Source organism: Alligator sinensis, unplaced genomic scaffold (genome assembly GCF_000455745.1).
Source record: "Alligator sinensis unplaced genomic scaffold, ASM45574v1 scaffold753_1, whole genome shotgun sequence".
In the NCBI taxonomy this organism is placed as follows: Eukaryota; Metazoa; Chordata; order Crocodylia; family Alligatoridae; genus Alligator; species Alligator sinensis.
The window spans coordinates 49,227-64,912 of record NW_005842625.1 but is presented as its reverse complement, the minus strand read 5'-3'; the positions used below and the strand labels follow the sequence as shown (position 1 = coordinate 64,912).

Here is a 15,686-nt window from a genome sequence, read left to right as displayed (position 1 = left end):
CAGGTGGAGGAATTCCCAAAAGAGAAGAACTGCAGGAGGCAGCCTGATACCCAAGCCACCCAAGAGAGTCAGGATGAGAGGGCTCCAAGGGAGGTATGGCTTGTGGAGATATTGACTCGAAGTGGGGAAGACCTTTAGTTTAAAAGCAGCTTGCTTGTGTTTATGTTGTGTTTAAACTGGAAACCGGTAGACTGGATTGTGGCTACAGGGGAAACCAGGGAGGGGTCCTTGTGGGGCATTCAGTAGCAGACAGCCCAGCCCAGGTCAGGGACCAGATGGCTGAAGATGGAGACAGTCAGGGCAGCATGGCCTGGGGTCAGGGACCCAGTGGCTCAGGGCAGAGATGGTGTGGGCATTCCAGCCTGGGGTCAGGAACTCTGGGTCCTGAGGGCTGGCCCAGAGCATGTGAGTGCAAGATGGGTCTGGGGCCCTGGAGCCAAGGTCCAAGGCATCAGACTTGGGATGAGAGGCACAGTGGGAATAAAAGGGGCAAGGTTGGGAAGACCAAGGCCCAGACAGAGAGATTCAAGGCCTGAAGGCTGAAAGCTGTATTGGGTCAGGGGGCTCCTTCCAGTGAACATGGAGTGACATCTGCAAGGCATGGGTATGGCTACAGAGGAGGAAGGAAACCACACATATAGCCCCTAAGGCAACTGGCACCCTGAGGTTCTTCTGGGCTAGAGGGCCATAACTTAGTATCTTAGATTGGGGGAAGCCAGGTACAAGGGGTGCCAGCAGTCAAAGTGAACAAGGGCTTACCCTGGGGCAGCCTCCTTTAATGCCGTAATAGTACCATCAAGGTGTGGCAGGAAAGGAAAAGGGAAGCTCCCTTAAGAATGAAAAATGTATGCGATCTGAAGAGAAACCAGAGTACTTCCCCACCACACACCCCCACCTAAGAGCTGGCGTGAAGAAGCAAGAGCAGAAACCATATGGCCACCAGGGGACACCACAGCCACCCCAAGGGGGTGGTCCTTGTGCAGTCCCCTTCTATATCTGGCTTCCTACAACTTCATATCTTCTGTGCAGACTATAAAACTGGTGTTCCCCTTCTTATTCTTTGTTCCTGGTCTTCAGAACACCTGGGCAGATATCCTTGGCAGGCATATGTCCCCATAAAATAATTTTACCTTATTATTGAGCATACAGCTATTTTTCAGCATAGTCACCTTTCCATCAGTGGCCTTTTTCCACTGGTGAACCAAGACATGTGTCTCAATGTTGTACAGGAGTCAATCAGAAAGTAATGCCTTCTAATTTTTACCTCCTAAGCAAGCTATGAACATAGACAGTGTTCTTCCTGACTTCTTGCCTAAAGGGGACCATAGTAAACTGAGAGATGTATGTCAGGGCCCTGAAGACAGTGAAATATTGCATGAAAAGAGCCTGTCCCAACAGAGATATGTCCAAGATGCTACTTCTTTGTGCCAAGACTTGCCTGCTCACCAGCTTGTATACCAAGAGACGGTCTTGTTGTTTGGATGGACTGTTCAGCCCAACCTCCTTACGGCCCAGAGGATGAAGAACAGACTTTTAGGGTGACACTTGTGTGACAGCAAAGTGAGGAGGCTGTTCAACAATGACTGCACAGCAGGGACAAGGACTTTTACAATATCCCTCCTGACATCTAGGGTCTGGAAAAGCAGTCTTACATTCATGGTCCTCCTAGGACTCTGAGATTTTGCCCCATGTAAAATTGGAACTACTTTGGAATATGAATATGGCCAATCACTCAAAACAGGAAAAAGAAGTTACTTATGCATAGTAACTTGAGTTTTTCAATATGTGTTGTTCACATGCATATTCTGTACCCTGCCAACCATTCTGTCCTTGGAATTCCATTTATTCTGGGTTTCTGCTCTTGAGAAGAAATTGAGAATCTGAGATGTGCACTACACTTTATACCCTTGGTACAGAGAACAGAAAAGAACAGGCACATGTGTGCCATATGAGTGTATTGCTAAGGGAAAAAATGTCTCCATGTACAAATGCATCAGGCACATATACAGCAGAATGTGCATGTGGCCAGTATATCTCGAAAAAAAATTCAGTTACTATAGCTGAGTAACATTTTCTGTTATGAGGAAATACTTGTAAAACCCTTTGGCAATATTTTCCATCCTCTTCTATTGCTGTTTTCCATGGGGTGTGAAAACCCACCAACATCATTATTGACTCTGTTAGATCAGCCATACATACATTTACCGCATATCTCTAAACTAAAGATTCCATATTTGCTGCTGTCGCATATGGGGATTATTATGCTGCTACACTGGAATTTCATTTTTCAGGTTGCATTTTTAAACATAGAAGTAGTTAACTGTGTTAGTCTGAAATCATATAGAAGGCTGGTCAGACAGTTAAAAACTTAGTTCCTTATGTTTTTACTTCCTAATACAGAGTGGAGATAACTTTATTTCCTTTTGTATGCCTGAATGGCAGTTTTCTAGCTACATAGCTGAGAGTTCTTGACTGTCTCTGTGCTGTAGATGCATAATCTACATGTAATAATTACTGGACAGAAATAGTGCAGTGTGTAACTGTGTCACAGTAGGAGCAAAGGCCTAAGATTAGAACTGAGAACTTGCTCCCTTCTAGGGTAGCATCTATCTCACTGAGCCACATACTGTCAAGCTTATTGTTTTTCATGGTCCCATATATTGCCTTCTCATGGCTGTCCACGAAGCCAGCCTCCAAAGGGAGCAATGAATAGGGTACCAGATAATGCCTTAATATGTGGTATGCTGATTAAAGTATTGTGCTGGGAAGTCAGAGACCTGCAGATACAAACTCTCTGGCCAAGGGAGGCACAGAACTTGGCTTTCCTGGGCAAGTGTCCTAACCACTCAGCCACAGAGGTTAAAACAAAGGAAGGTCCTTCTCTTCTAGGTCTAACACCTGTAAGCCATGTGTTTCTGGCAGGCTATCTTATTGGGACTTACACAGCTATGTAATGGCAGCTGTTTGCCTAGCCAGTGTGTAGTCTACAGAACATGCTCAATATACATTTGCATGCTTACATTTCCATACTGTGGGGCAAAGTAGAATTGCTATCTGTATGTTAGCATTAAAAATGCCACTTGCACAGCTAGAATGTTGCCACTTGGATGCACGTACAGAAATAGAATTTTGCTCAGTGTCTCCAAAAATGTATACGTTCTGTAGGCTTAAGTAATACAGAGACAAATTGATAAGCAGTTTCATAGTTGGTAGGGTCAGAAGGGATGTGAGTAGATCATCAAGTTCGACCCCCTGCCATGGCAGGAAAGAGTACTGGGGTCAAACAACCCTAGCAAGGTGCTCATCTAGCCTCCTCTTAAAGACCCCCAGGGTAGGAGCCAGCACCACTTCGCTTGGAAGTTGATTCCAGATCCTAGCCACCCTGGGAAGTAGCGCCACCTGACATCATCCACCTATCCCTGTAACCTGTCTAGGTCCAATTGCAGCCTATTCCTCCCTTCTAGCGTGCCCACTTCCCCCCACAACTTAGTGTCGTCTGCGAATTTGTACAGGGTGCTTTTTACCCACTTGTCCAAGTCGCTGATGAAGATGATGAACAGTGCAGGACCGAGCCCTGCGGAACCCCACTGCCCACATCCCTCCAGGTCAAATAAGACCCGTCCACCACCACTCTCTGGGTGCAGCCCTTCAACCAGTTACTGACCCATTTGACTGTGTAGGTGTCGACGCCACAGTCCCCTAGTTTTTTAATGAGAATGGGGTGAGAGACAGTGTCGAAGGCCTTCCTGAAGTCCAGAAAGACTACGTCTACTGCTACCCCTGCGTCTAAGGATTTTGTAACCTGGTCATAGAAGGCCACCAGATTGGTCTGACAGGACCTGCCTCTAATGAACCTGTGTTGGTTGCCCCTAAGTATAATCTCCCCTGCTGGCCCCTCGTGGACATGCTCCAGGATAATTCTCTCACAAAGCTTACCCAGGATCGAGGTAAGACTAACTGGCATATACTTTCCTGGGTCCTCCTTCCTCCCTTTTTTGAAAAGGGAGTGCCGATTCTTGCTTTCTTAGAAAGCAAGTATAACTTACAATGTATGCTAGTGTAAGTATACAAACATTCACCACTGATGAGTGAAACAGCAGCACAGGTGTCAACAATTCTCTGGCAAAGTTCCTGTAAGGTGGCTGGTTTAAGTGGGATGCACCATGGTTCTTCAGTTCACTGTAAAGGTAAAAACCAAGGGGTACAAGGAGGGTTAGATCTGGAGATTGTAGTGGGTATTCCGAGTACTTTTTCCCCAATCCAGGAAATTTCTCATCCACTACCTCTGCTATGGTCTCACACTTCTAATAGCAATTAAAAACTAATTTTCACTGATCAAACAACAGAAACATTGACCCCATAAATAACAGGAGGCAATTGACTCTGATTATCTCAGTATGTCTCTATTTTAGAACAATGAAGAGACCCCTAGGGACCTAAGGAATGCCAACATTGTGACTGTCTTCAAGAAAGGACATAAGTCTGTGTGTGGAAACTATCTAGGTATCGCGCTCCTTTCTATAGCAGGGAAAATTCTCACCCACATCCCCCTGAACAGTCATTGTCCCCATAATAACAGACGGCAATGGCTCTGATTATCTATTATCTTATTTCTACCTCATGCTGAGGAAATCCTACAAGAATCTTAGTGTGATTTCAGATCACCCCGTGGGGCAACTGACATGATCTGTGTTGCCCACCAGGTCTAAAGAAAGTGTCAGGAACAAGAGCAGGATACATATATGACCTTAATTGACCTTACTAAAGGCTTTGATTCCATCAGTTTTAAAACTTTGTGGAAGGTACTGGCCAGATTTGGATATCTGGAAAAGTACATAAAGGTTCATGATCAGAAGACTGACCATTCTTTGTAGTGAATTGGAGACAGATCCATTTGTCATCCAAACTGGGGTGAAACAAGGATGTGTCATCATCCCAACTCTGCTTCAGTTTTTTTGTCAGTCATCCTGGTTCTCATTAAGGATTGTCTTTCTTCCAGAATTGACACTGAAGCACCCTCCATTCATTCAGTGTTTAATTTGGGTCATTTTTGCTCAAACACCAAAGTACTCAAAACAACCAAGCTTGACCTTTAATACACTGACTGCACCATCCTTGCACACACTGAGGAAAATCTTCAGACCATGCTGGATATTTTTGGAGAAGCCTACCAAACTTTGGGTCACACAACATCGAGAGCACTAAAGGCTTTTAGTGCTCTATCAGCTTGCCTTGAGCTATGAATGCAGGTCCCCTCCTCAAATTACTGAGGGAAAGACTCGGGTAGTTTAACATTTCCCCTATCTCAATAGTCATCTCTCTCAGACTAAACATTGAGGAGGCGATCCTGGGCAGGATCCACTGTACAAGTGCCTCCTTTGAGAAATGGTTTTGACATGTCTTCATTCATTGCAATCTCCAGAAAGGTACCAAGATCCAGGTGTGCAATGCAGTCATCAACCCCACCCTCCTCTATCGATGTGAAACATGGATGACCTACCATCATCATCTCAATAGCCTGGAGAAGTATCACCAATGATGTCTCCAGAAAATCCTCCATATCAGATGGGAAGATTGCTGCAAAAATGTCAGCATTTTTCTTGAAGCCACGTTACTAGCATTGAGTGAGTAATCCTCAAGCACCAACTTCACTGGACTAGACATTGTGTGCAGATACCTATCTCTTGACTCCCAAAACAAGTGCTGTATTCCCCGCTTAGAAACAGCCTAGGGAAATGCTACTGTGCGGGCTGGGAGCGGTTCGAGGCTTTCGGGGGCGCGCGGCGGGCTGTGGCCAGGAGCCCGCAATGGTAGGGCGGGTACTTTTGCACGACGGACTAGAATTAGGCATGGACTCGTAGCGGTTAATTAAAGATTGTTTTACTTACACCGTAGGTGGTCGCGGTGCAGGCAGGAAAAACTTTCTTGAGTTGCAGTTACAGACAAACACAAGTGGAGTTTGCTAGGCTCCACTGAAGACACACGAGCGGAGTTTGCTAGGCTCCACAAAACAAACACGACAAAGCTCTGGATACCCTTGACGAGCGCGCAGAAAAAACCGTAGATATGTCTTAAGAAGAATTAACGAACGAGACGGGAAGAGGTTGGTGGTTGATCAGGCCGCCGAACTCCTCTGAGACGCACACAAAGTTTCTATTACTCTGCCGCGTGCTCAGAGTCCCTATGAGATGGTTGTGGAGTCCTCTACAACTTGGGCGGAAACTGCTCAAACCTCTTATATGACTAGCAAGCCAATCGCTAGCCACCATGTGGGAATAATTTAGAATCAGCCAATAATGGGGTACGAATTTGCATACGGGTGGCAGGAACTCCTTTGCACCGGGGTTTTCTCTCTGCAGCTGAGAATTGCACCATGCAAAGAAAGCTCCATGTGGCAGGAAATAATTCTGCAGTGCCGAAGCGCGCACACAATCATTTGGTCATGACAGCTACAAGGACACATTTAAGGCATACCTCAAGAAAACAGATGCCGACATCAAGAGTTGGGAGGAGATGGCTGCCAACTGATCCCAATGGTGCCACAGCCTCAACCAAGTGGCAGACCATTTTGAGGTAAAGCGTCTTGCCCTCAAAGCAGAGAAGAGAGCATGGAGGTAGGAAAAGGAGAGAAATCCCAGCCTGCAGCCAACTCTGCCCTGTGGAAAGATCTGCAACTTCTGTGGACAGGACTGTTGCTCAAAGATTAGACTCTTAAGTGGCACACAGAGACTCATAGATTGTAAAGCCAGAAGGGACCTTGGAAGATCATCAGGTCCAGCCCCCTGCACTAAGTAGGAAAGATAGCTGGAGGTCAGGTGACCCCAGCAAGGTGACTGTCTAGTCTCCTCTTGAAGATTTCCAGGGTCGGTGATTGCACCACCTCTGGAGGGAGCTTATTCTACAGTCTGGCCTAGCTGTGAAGAAGTTTTTCCTAATGTTAAGCCTGAAACGGTCTTCCAGGAGTTTGTGACCATTGCTCCTGGTTTTCCCCAAGGGTGCCCTGGTAAACAGTTGTTCACCAAGCCCTTGATGTACGCCCCGATGTAGCGGGAAGCTGCTACTAAGTTCCCTCTTAGCCTTCTCTTCTTCAAGCTGAAAAGTCCCAGGATCCTTTCCTCGTAAGGCTTGGCGTGCAAGTCTCTGATCATATGGATGGCCCTTCTCTGGACTCTCTCGAGCTTTTCCACGTCCTTGTTGAAGTGCAGCATCCAGAACTGGATGCAGTACTCCACCTGTGGTGTCACCAATGCCGAGTAGAGCAGAAGAATCACTTCCTTGGTTTTGCAAGATGAGCCAGTCCACAGAGCAGATTAAGCCTCACGTGCCAGGATCAGGGCCTGGGAGTGGGCCTTGGGGCCTGTCGCCACCTCCTTGCCCCTGCATGCTGGGATTGGTCCCTGGAGGCCTGGAACCATCCACCCCCCTGCCCCGGAAAGGTTCCTGGGGGGCTGGTACCACTCCCCTCCACCCCAGCATGCTAGGACTGGTCCCTGAAGAGGCCTGGCACTGCTTCCTTCTGTCCCTGCATACCAGAATTGGTCCCTGGGGGGCCGACACTGTCCCCTCATGCCCCCATGCACCAGGATTCAGGCCCAGAACTGCCCACGTAAGAAGTCCATGTAAGAATGAGCATCTGTCTAATATCTTATTTCCTCTTGTTCAGTACTTGGCTCCCCCATGCCTTATTTGTGTATGCCTTCAAAGTCCATTCTGAACTGTTGTGTGTAATATTTATATGTTTCAGGAAAATATACTTCATTTTTCACTTGCACACTGTGCGTGCATCTACACGAAATGCTAACTGTGCAGTAGCCTAATAACACTATGCAGTAGTGTGCCAGGCAAAACCCATGCTAATACGCTACTGTGCATTAGTATTAGGCTACTACACAGTTAGCGTCTTTGAAAACCTCATGTGCCAGCACTGCTGATATTGTACGTTGATTTAGTGCTTGGTTATACAAGTACTAAACTTAATGCATGGTAGTGCACCTCTTGTTTTTTTAATTCTCTGGTTGCCAGGGAAAATGTATGTCAGGTCAACATAAGTAATACAAATAAAGAAATAAAACAGTGTAATTCTTGGTAGTATATTTTACTGTGTTTTTACAGGGTACAGCAAGGTGTCATATTTGAATAGTGCAGTCATTTTTAAAAGTTATATGGTGCCATCCTCTACTGGAGATGAGTATCTGTAGGAAACCAACGATACTGGTAGGGGGGTTGTTTTGTTTTGCTTGTTAAAGCACAGGATGAAGACTTCTTCTGATATAGAACCCTTTTCTTTTCTGTGCAATGACAGGAAGTTATTGCACAATAAATGTACAGAAGTTGTGGATATTAGTAAATCATTTGATAATAACCTAATGTCTGAACATCCATACAAAATGGTTAATTAAAAGTGTTCATGGAGGCGGATGTGTCCAATGTAGAATTCATATTATTAGCAGTAGTGTTGTGGTTTGTCTTATTCAGCATTTATAGTTTTCAGTAGTAGAACTGGAATTAAATATTTGAGTTCATGGGTATTTTGATGCCAGACAGATCTATACTCATGTATTCAGTATTGTGATGCCTTAATTTGAATATATACCATAATTGGTTTTGCTGTCTTAATTTTCTCCTATTTCTGGTTATTCTCTTTTGGTTTGACTGTTACTGCACTTTCAGCTCTATTTTTTGACTACAGTTAAAGAATCATATTTTTTCATGTACTGAATAGGTATAATATTCTTTCCTTTGCAGCTTGTTAGATATAGTCAACTCTTTCCAAGATTCTGATGCAAAAATATTATTTCAGGCAATTGCGTTATGAATGGAGTGAAATAAATACCACATGTAGGGTAGTTCAAGGTAATGCCTCATTTGTTTATGGCTATGAGTACTTGGGCTGTTCTTCTCGGTTGGTTATTACACCCCTCACTGACCGATGCTGGTTAACCCTTACTGGAGCATTGCACTTGAATCTTGGAGGCTGTCCTGCTGGTCCAGCTGGCACAGGAAAAACAGAGACTGTCAAAGATCTATCAAAAGTAAGTACCATATATTGATATGACAGAGAAATAACTAGGTGTATTGATTTAATTTCATTCTGGAAAACTTGTAGCCAATCATTTTTTCTATTCCATATCATCCTTTCTGATAATAATACTTTACACTTTCAAAATATGGAAGTGGTCTAGCATTGTTGAAGGCTCCTGGACTAAGCCTCACCCTTCAGTTCAAGTACCATATTTTTTACTTTCAGCACTAGCACAGGTTGGGGTTTCAGCTTCTAACCACTTTTTATAACTTCAATTTTTTTTTGTCTTGTGGAGATGACCTTGAGTTTTTGATACTTCTTTCTGTTATCTGAGGTGGGGGATTACTGACATATTAAGGCTTTAACTTGCTGGGGTTTTTTAGAGCTCACCAGCACTTCAGCAGAGCTCTCTGCATGTGCTGGAAGCTCTGTGAACTCCACTACCTGTTAGCAAGGGCTCTGCTCAGAGAGAGTCCCTGCTTTCAAGCAGCTCTGGAGCCTTCTGGTCTTGGTCCCCCCCACCCCCCCAGCTGAATTCAGTAATAGGGAAAGGGAAGCCTTGTTTTCACTCAGCTCTGGGGTGCTTTAATTACAGCAGCCCTCAGGAGCCGTTCTAATTAAAGCTCCCATAACGTCTTGTGTATTCATCATCCCACACTTCAAAATAACAGTGGAGGTGCTTTAACTAAAGCTCATTCAGTACCCTAGCTAATTAGCACATGCTACCTAGCACATGTTGGAGCAGGGTGTTGGGCACATATATAGGTGCCCTTAATGTGTAAAATCCTAATTGAAAACAAGGTACTTTGTATTTTTTTACTGCAAGGTAATCAAATGAGATGAAATTACATATTTTTGCTTCTTGTTGACCTGAACGAATTCATTTTGTAGTAAAACCATAGGGCATTTATACACATACCTTTTTGTCCCACAACATCCCACAGATCCTCTCCTTCAAAGCAGACTCAATAAATTGAGTCTACTCTGCATGTGAGATGATGTGAACTGCACTGTACCACGTGCAGTTGTATAAGTAATGATATGCGCAGAAAATGACAGCGGTGCACTTTTGAACTAAAACACCTCCTATGTGTTTTAGTCCAAAAGCTCACTGCCGCCATTTTTTCAGTGCTGACACACATTTTGCTGCCTATACAATTGCAAGCAATGCAGTGCCAGACACTTTTCAAAATGCCCAACACTGCAGTGCTTGCATATATAAAAATGTCCCTTGTGTTTTGTTTCTACTGTATTTTTACAGTGGCATAGCTAATACATGCTAGTTATTCTAATATTTTTTGTCAGCAAAATTATTCACTATGCTTTTATTAGGAATGCTTAATTAGTATGGTAAACTAAGTCAGCAAAACACTTTTAGGGCACCAACAGATGTGCAGCTCCCTGGTCTAACTCACGGCCTTTTAGAGAAAGTACCATGAGTTAGACTGATCCTCCTGACCAATAGACATTCACTGTTGGATAGAGAGGGTGGAGGATTTTGCTCCACTTTGGAGCCAAGAGAGGCTGTGTATCTACAGCCTCTTCCCCTAGCCCCACCCCCCACTCTCCCAGGTCTGGTGCTCTCTTAGGATGGGAGGAGGAGAAGGCGGGGGAGGGAGGTCTGTTCTGGATTTGGGGGTGGGGGGTGTGAATTGGACTGACCCCTCCCTCCACCTCAGGGTGGGGCTCCAATCCACTCACCCCACCCTGAAACAGCCCAGCCCTACTCCCAACATACACTAACAGAAGTTAATGAAGGTACTCTGCTTTGGAGCGAGCACCTTCATCTGAACCCTCAAGTAATGAGAGTTAATTTATTGTGTGATTGAGCACTTTTTAAAGCAGTCTGCAGCTATGAAGTTCTGTCAGTGCATGGCTGTAGAACACATTAGGTGGCTAGTTGTATGACAAAATGTCACTTCTGTCAGCGCCCTGTGCGACACAGGATACCTATGATTTGACTCAGTAAATGGCAATTCTTATGTTCCTACCTGCTTAAATGAGCTCTGAAAAAGTTAACCATGTTGACATTTAAAATACTGACTATCTCTGTTATTGGAGTTTGTACCCATTAATAAAAATGAAGCAGTTCATACCTCAGCTCTCTTGTTTTAGACTTTCCAAAAACATAGGCTATGGATGGGTATATTAATCACATGATAAAATGTCACTTCTGTCAGCACATTTACTACAAATGCAACTGTTGGGTCAGGAGGAATGCTGTAACAAGTGGTGCTTCCTGTGAAGCACCATGAATTACAGCAGGGAGCTGCACATCTGTCGGAACCCACAGTAGCAGAGAGTGACCTGGGTTTTTTCTACTGTTTCCACTGACCAGGATTTTTTTCCCCCCTTTCTCTCCCACTTGCAGCCACCACCATTTAAGGTTTAGGAAGTTCTGATTCAGAGTCTGTGAGCTCATCTACATGTGCATGCTCCAAGGTGTGCTCTACAGTAAACCCACCCTGGGCAGGCATCTACACATGTAGGGAAGCAGGAGCAGATTTGCTTTTCATGGCAACAGTCTGCTCCTGCCCCCTCTGCCCCACAGCAGCCCCCTACAGCAGCCAGGGGGAGCTCTAGGCTCCCCCTGGGTGCTAGCCTAAGGGCTGGCAGGGAGCTGTCTCCTGTCAGGGGCTGGAACATTGCTCCTTGCCCCTGGGAGTTGCCTGATGCTGGGGCGGGCTTTGCCACCAGAGCCCAGGCAGGGACAACATCTCCCTGCCTTGGCAGCAGGGAGCTTCCAGCCCTGACTCTGCAATCCGTGGAGTGGGGGCTGGGAAATTCTTATCTCCCAGCACCAGCTCCACAGTCATGGGGCCAGTGCTGGGAGATACTTACCCTGCAAGTGCGAGGCTGGCTCTGGGAGATGGGAATCTCCCAGTGCCAGCCCCATGACTGTGATCAGTCGTCTACATGTGCCATACTGCACAGTAATTACTCCTGAACAAATTTGCTACTTGTATTTACAGGTAGCAAGTTTACTTGAAATTAGAGCAAATTACTGTGTAGTAAGTGTCTGCATGTGTGGATGGTGACACTTACTGCACAGTAATTTGCTCTAATCTTGAGTAAAGCATCTTGTGTAGATGCACCCTGTATCCCAACTTCCCATGCTCAATAGCTGCTGATGTCTCTTTCCTCTAAGAATTTGTCCAGTCCCTTTTTGAATTTGACTAAAAGATCAGATTCCACAACATCTGGTGGCAATGACTTTCATACTTCAGTAACATGAAGGAAGAAGAAGTACTGCACTATGATGATCTACAAAATTTATTCCAATATTCCCCAAGGTATAAGTTGTCTTTCCACTCTAAAAGCTGCTAGGAAAGAAATGTTGAAGATGGAGGAAGCTCTTAACATAGGGTTTCAGAGGGAAAGGGATGGCTTCATTTCCTAAAGAGGGGATCAGCTTTCAAAAGTTTTTAGAAACTTGCCTTAATACTGTAAAGAGTTTTTATTTGAAAACATAAATGGTGAATCAGACCTGATGTAAAATGGAATTACTTATTTTTTTTAAGTACTTCATAAAGAATTGTCCATTGGAAATAACTTTTCTAAGATGTGCTTTCAACAGTTCTTATATCTCTCTGGACAACCTCATTTATATTTGCTTATCTTAATGTTTCAAGAAATACGTTATATCTGCTCTAAAACATTATTCTTTTCCTTAGGCCCTAGGAAAATTCTGTGTGGTTTTTAACTGTTTTGAAGGTTTGGATTATAAGGTAAGGCATAACATGTTCTTCATGTCAAATATTGTAACAGGGCAATACTGTAGAGCAGAATAAACATAATTCTTTGAAACATGACTGCCAGTTGCATTAGGTCTTTCAGGTTTTTAACTAATCAACAGAATGGTGTTACAAATTACCAAAGAGAATATTTAAATACTAATTTAGAACTTTTCTATGAACCATATTTGATTTTCCTGGGACTGCATCCCATCTTCAAAAGAAATATTTTTCTCTTAGATCGATACTATAAATATATTAATTTCTGTGTTAAAAACTATTTTTAATTATGGAAATAGTATATTCAATCCTTCCAAGAGAAAGTGAAAAGAGTTATATTTAGATATAAGCATTCAGTTTTGGATCCAGATTGATTTAGATAAGAATTGGAGAACAGTCTCTCTCTACCTTTCCACTCCCTACAGATCAGATCATTTCTCACTCGCGTGCTCTTGTGCTCTCTCTCGTGCTTAAAGAACGTGGCAGATTTTCAAAGACTAGTCTTAGGGAGGGTTTTCATCTAACATTTTTCTACTGTTTTAACTAACAAAACTAATTTCTGTACCTTTTTTAAAGATGATGGGAAAACTTTTCTGTGGACTAGTTCAGTCTGGAGCGTGGTGTTGTTTTGATGAATTCAATCGAATAGATATAGAGGTTCTCTCTGTAATTGCTTCACAGCTTCAGACAATCAAGGCAGCAAAAGATAGCCATATTGTCAGGTATTTGTATCTCCTTGCTCCTTTTTCAAGTAATAATGCCTTATGCAACTACCTACTGAATGCTTTAGGCCTAGAGAGGTACTTTAATTTCTATTAGAATTCTTTTCCATACTGTGGTTGAACTTGTGATAACAGCTATGAAATTTTTAAATGCAAGTGTTATCAGTAAGATTTCAGAATAATTTCTTTTAGAGGCTGGGCATCTTTTTTTTTCGGTTTGTTAGGAACAATAATACAATTGTTTCGCCAAATTATTATATAGACTATCACAGCTGGGGTGGAATGATTAAAGTCTTGCACTACCAGAACAGTACTGTACTTGCAGGTAAAAATCCTTATCAGCATTCTTCAGAAAAAGTTTGTTAGAAAAAGGTAATCAACTGTAACAAACATACTTTTAGTTGCATGAAAGGGCACGTCTACGTGTGTGATTAATGTGCATAAATAAACTCTGGAGATTATTGCTCCAGAGTTTATTCATGAGGAGTATGTGGAGCCTGGTCAGAGCAGCTGGGGCTGGCAGGAGACCTGCGGGGGTCAGCCTGCTAGCCCAGGGCTGCTCCAAAAGGGTTCCACATGCCCAGGCTTCGAGCGTCCCATGAGCTGCCCTGCCCCTGCCTGTGCCCCACTCCTTCCCGCACAAAAAAAGCCAAAATGCCACTTTTTGGGTTGCCCCAGGCTCCACAAAAGCGATACAGACCTAAATCTTCTCTACGATAGCAGAAGTGCATTGGGCTCACTTTAGTTATGCTATATGTAATTGGGAAGGAGGAAACTATGAAAAGCCTTTAAAGTACAAGGACCTTATATCCTCAGCATAGAACTACTTGGTGATAGTCTTTTCTGTAGTAGCACAGAGGCGGATGCTTAGAGCACATGGGTAAAGAGATATTTGGGGAGTGAGCAAGTCCTTGGCTGTGCAGTTATACTGACCAAAAGTATTATGTGGCTTGTGTGTGCGAGTGCAGAAGTGTCACTAGTTACTATAGCCATTGACATCAGTAACAGATGCACTTTTCCTTTTTTCCATGCTAGAATCTGACCCTTGCCAGTCTTCCCTGGAAGGATATTTTGGAGGATTTTGACCCTCATTATTTTATCTTGTTTTACCCTGATGATTTTGGTGCATTTATTTATTTGTTATTTATTTATATTTTTAACATTAGCATTGAAACACATTACATTATTATCCAATTTGTTTGAAGAAACATTTACCTTTTTTTCTAAATGATTAATAATACATTTTATTTAATAGATTTGTATTGGAAGGAAAAGAAATCCGTATCAACACAACATGTGGAATCTTTATTACTATGAATCAGGGGTAAGTGATACTATAGTCTTGTTAAAGAATGCAGAAGCATAAACTTCCTAATTTCCTCTCTGGTGCCTCATGGAAACATTTTACTAAGGAATTTTTACATAAATGTCTTCCAGATTATAGTAATTGTTTGTTTAAAAACTACGGTTATGCATTCCTTCCTCTGTATGTTGTTCTAAGATTCAAAAGGGGTAAGACAATATTTCCCCTAAACAATGGTAGTTGTGCGGGCCGGGAGCAACCCAAGCCCTTTTCTGCGCTGCACGCGGGCTGTGGCCAGCAGCCCGGGCACGCCGGGTTGGAGAGGGAAGGCCGTTGAGCTGGAATTAGGCACAGACGCGTATCGGTAGTTTAAAAGATTGTTTACTTACACCGAGATGGCAGTGGTGCAGGCTGGAAAGCTTGCTTAAGTTGCGGTTACAGACAGGAAAGAAGAGAGGCGGACAAGAGTTCTAGACTCGTGAACTCTAGCCCAATCCGGCTGAAGGCTCTGAACACGCGAGCCCGTCGTGTCAGCCAAAGAAAGTACTCGTCCGGAAGAGCTCTGAATAAACTCACACGAAGTTTGCTAGGCTCCGTGGGTCCTTTTGCTCACTCATTCACACGGAGTTTGCTAGGCTTCGTGGGTCCGGTTCTCTTGCGCGCGGGAAGGGATACGTCTAGGAATCTATCGGCGACGGGGAGAGGCTAGAGGTTGATCAGACCTCTGTTGCCTGCTTGAAATGCGTTGGGTCCGTAAGGATCCGCAGCGCTTAGAGATTGTTACACAGCGTGAAGTCTCCTCCTTCCTTGTTCGTGGAGTCCTCCAACTTGGGCGGAAACCACTCAAGCCTCTTATACAGCTAGCAAGCCAATCACTAGCCGCCACGTGTGAATAATTTAGAACT

At 43.9% G+C, this 15,686-nt stretch overlaps 1 protein-coding gene across 1 annotated transcript in view; it reads left to right on the top strand.

Annotated features, from left to right (window-relative positions):
* Positions 1-15,686, top strand: part of LOC106722754 (dynein heavy chain 6, axonemal-like) — a gene marked incomplete at its 3' end in the record, with an annotated part of 89,220 nt that overhangs the window by 34,813 nt on the left and 38,721 nt on the right. Inside the window, exons 9-11 of the mRNA XM_014524540.2 lie at positions 12,697-12,750; positions 13,333-13,478; positions 14,734-14,802. Coding sequence (XP_014380026.2) covers positions 12,697-12,750; positions 13,333-13,478; positions 14,734-14,802 — 269 coding nt within the window. The remainder of the gene's footprint in view (positions 1-12,696; positions 12,751-13,332; positions 13,479-14,733; positions 14,803-15,686) is intronic.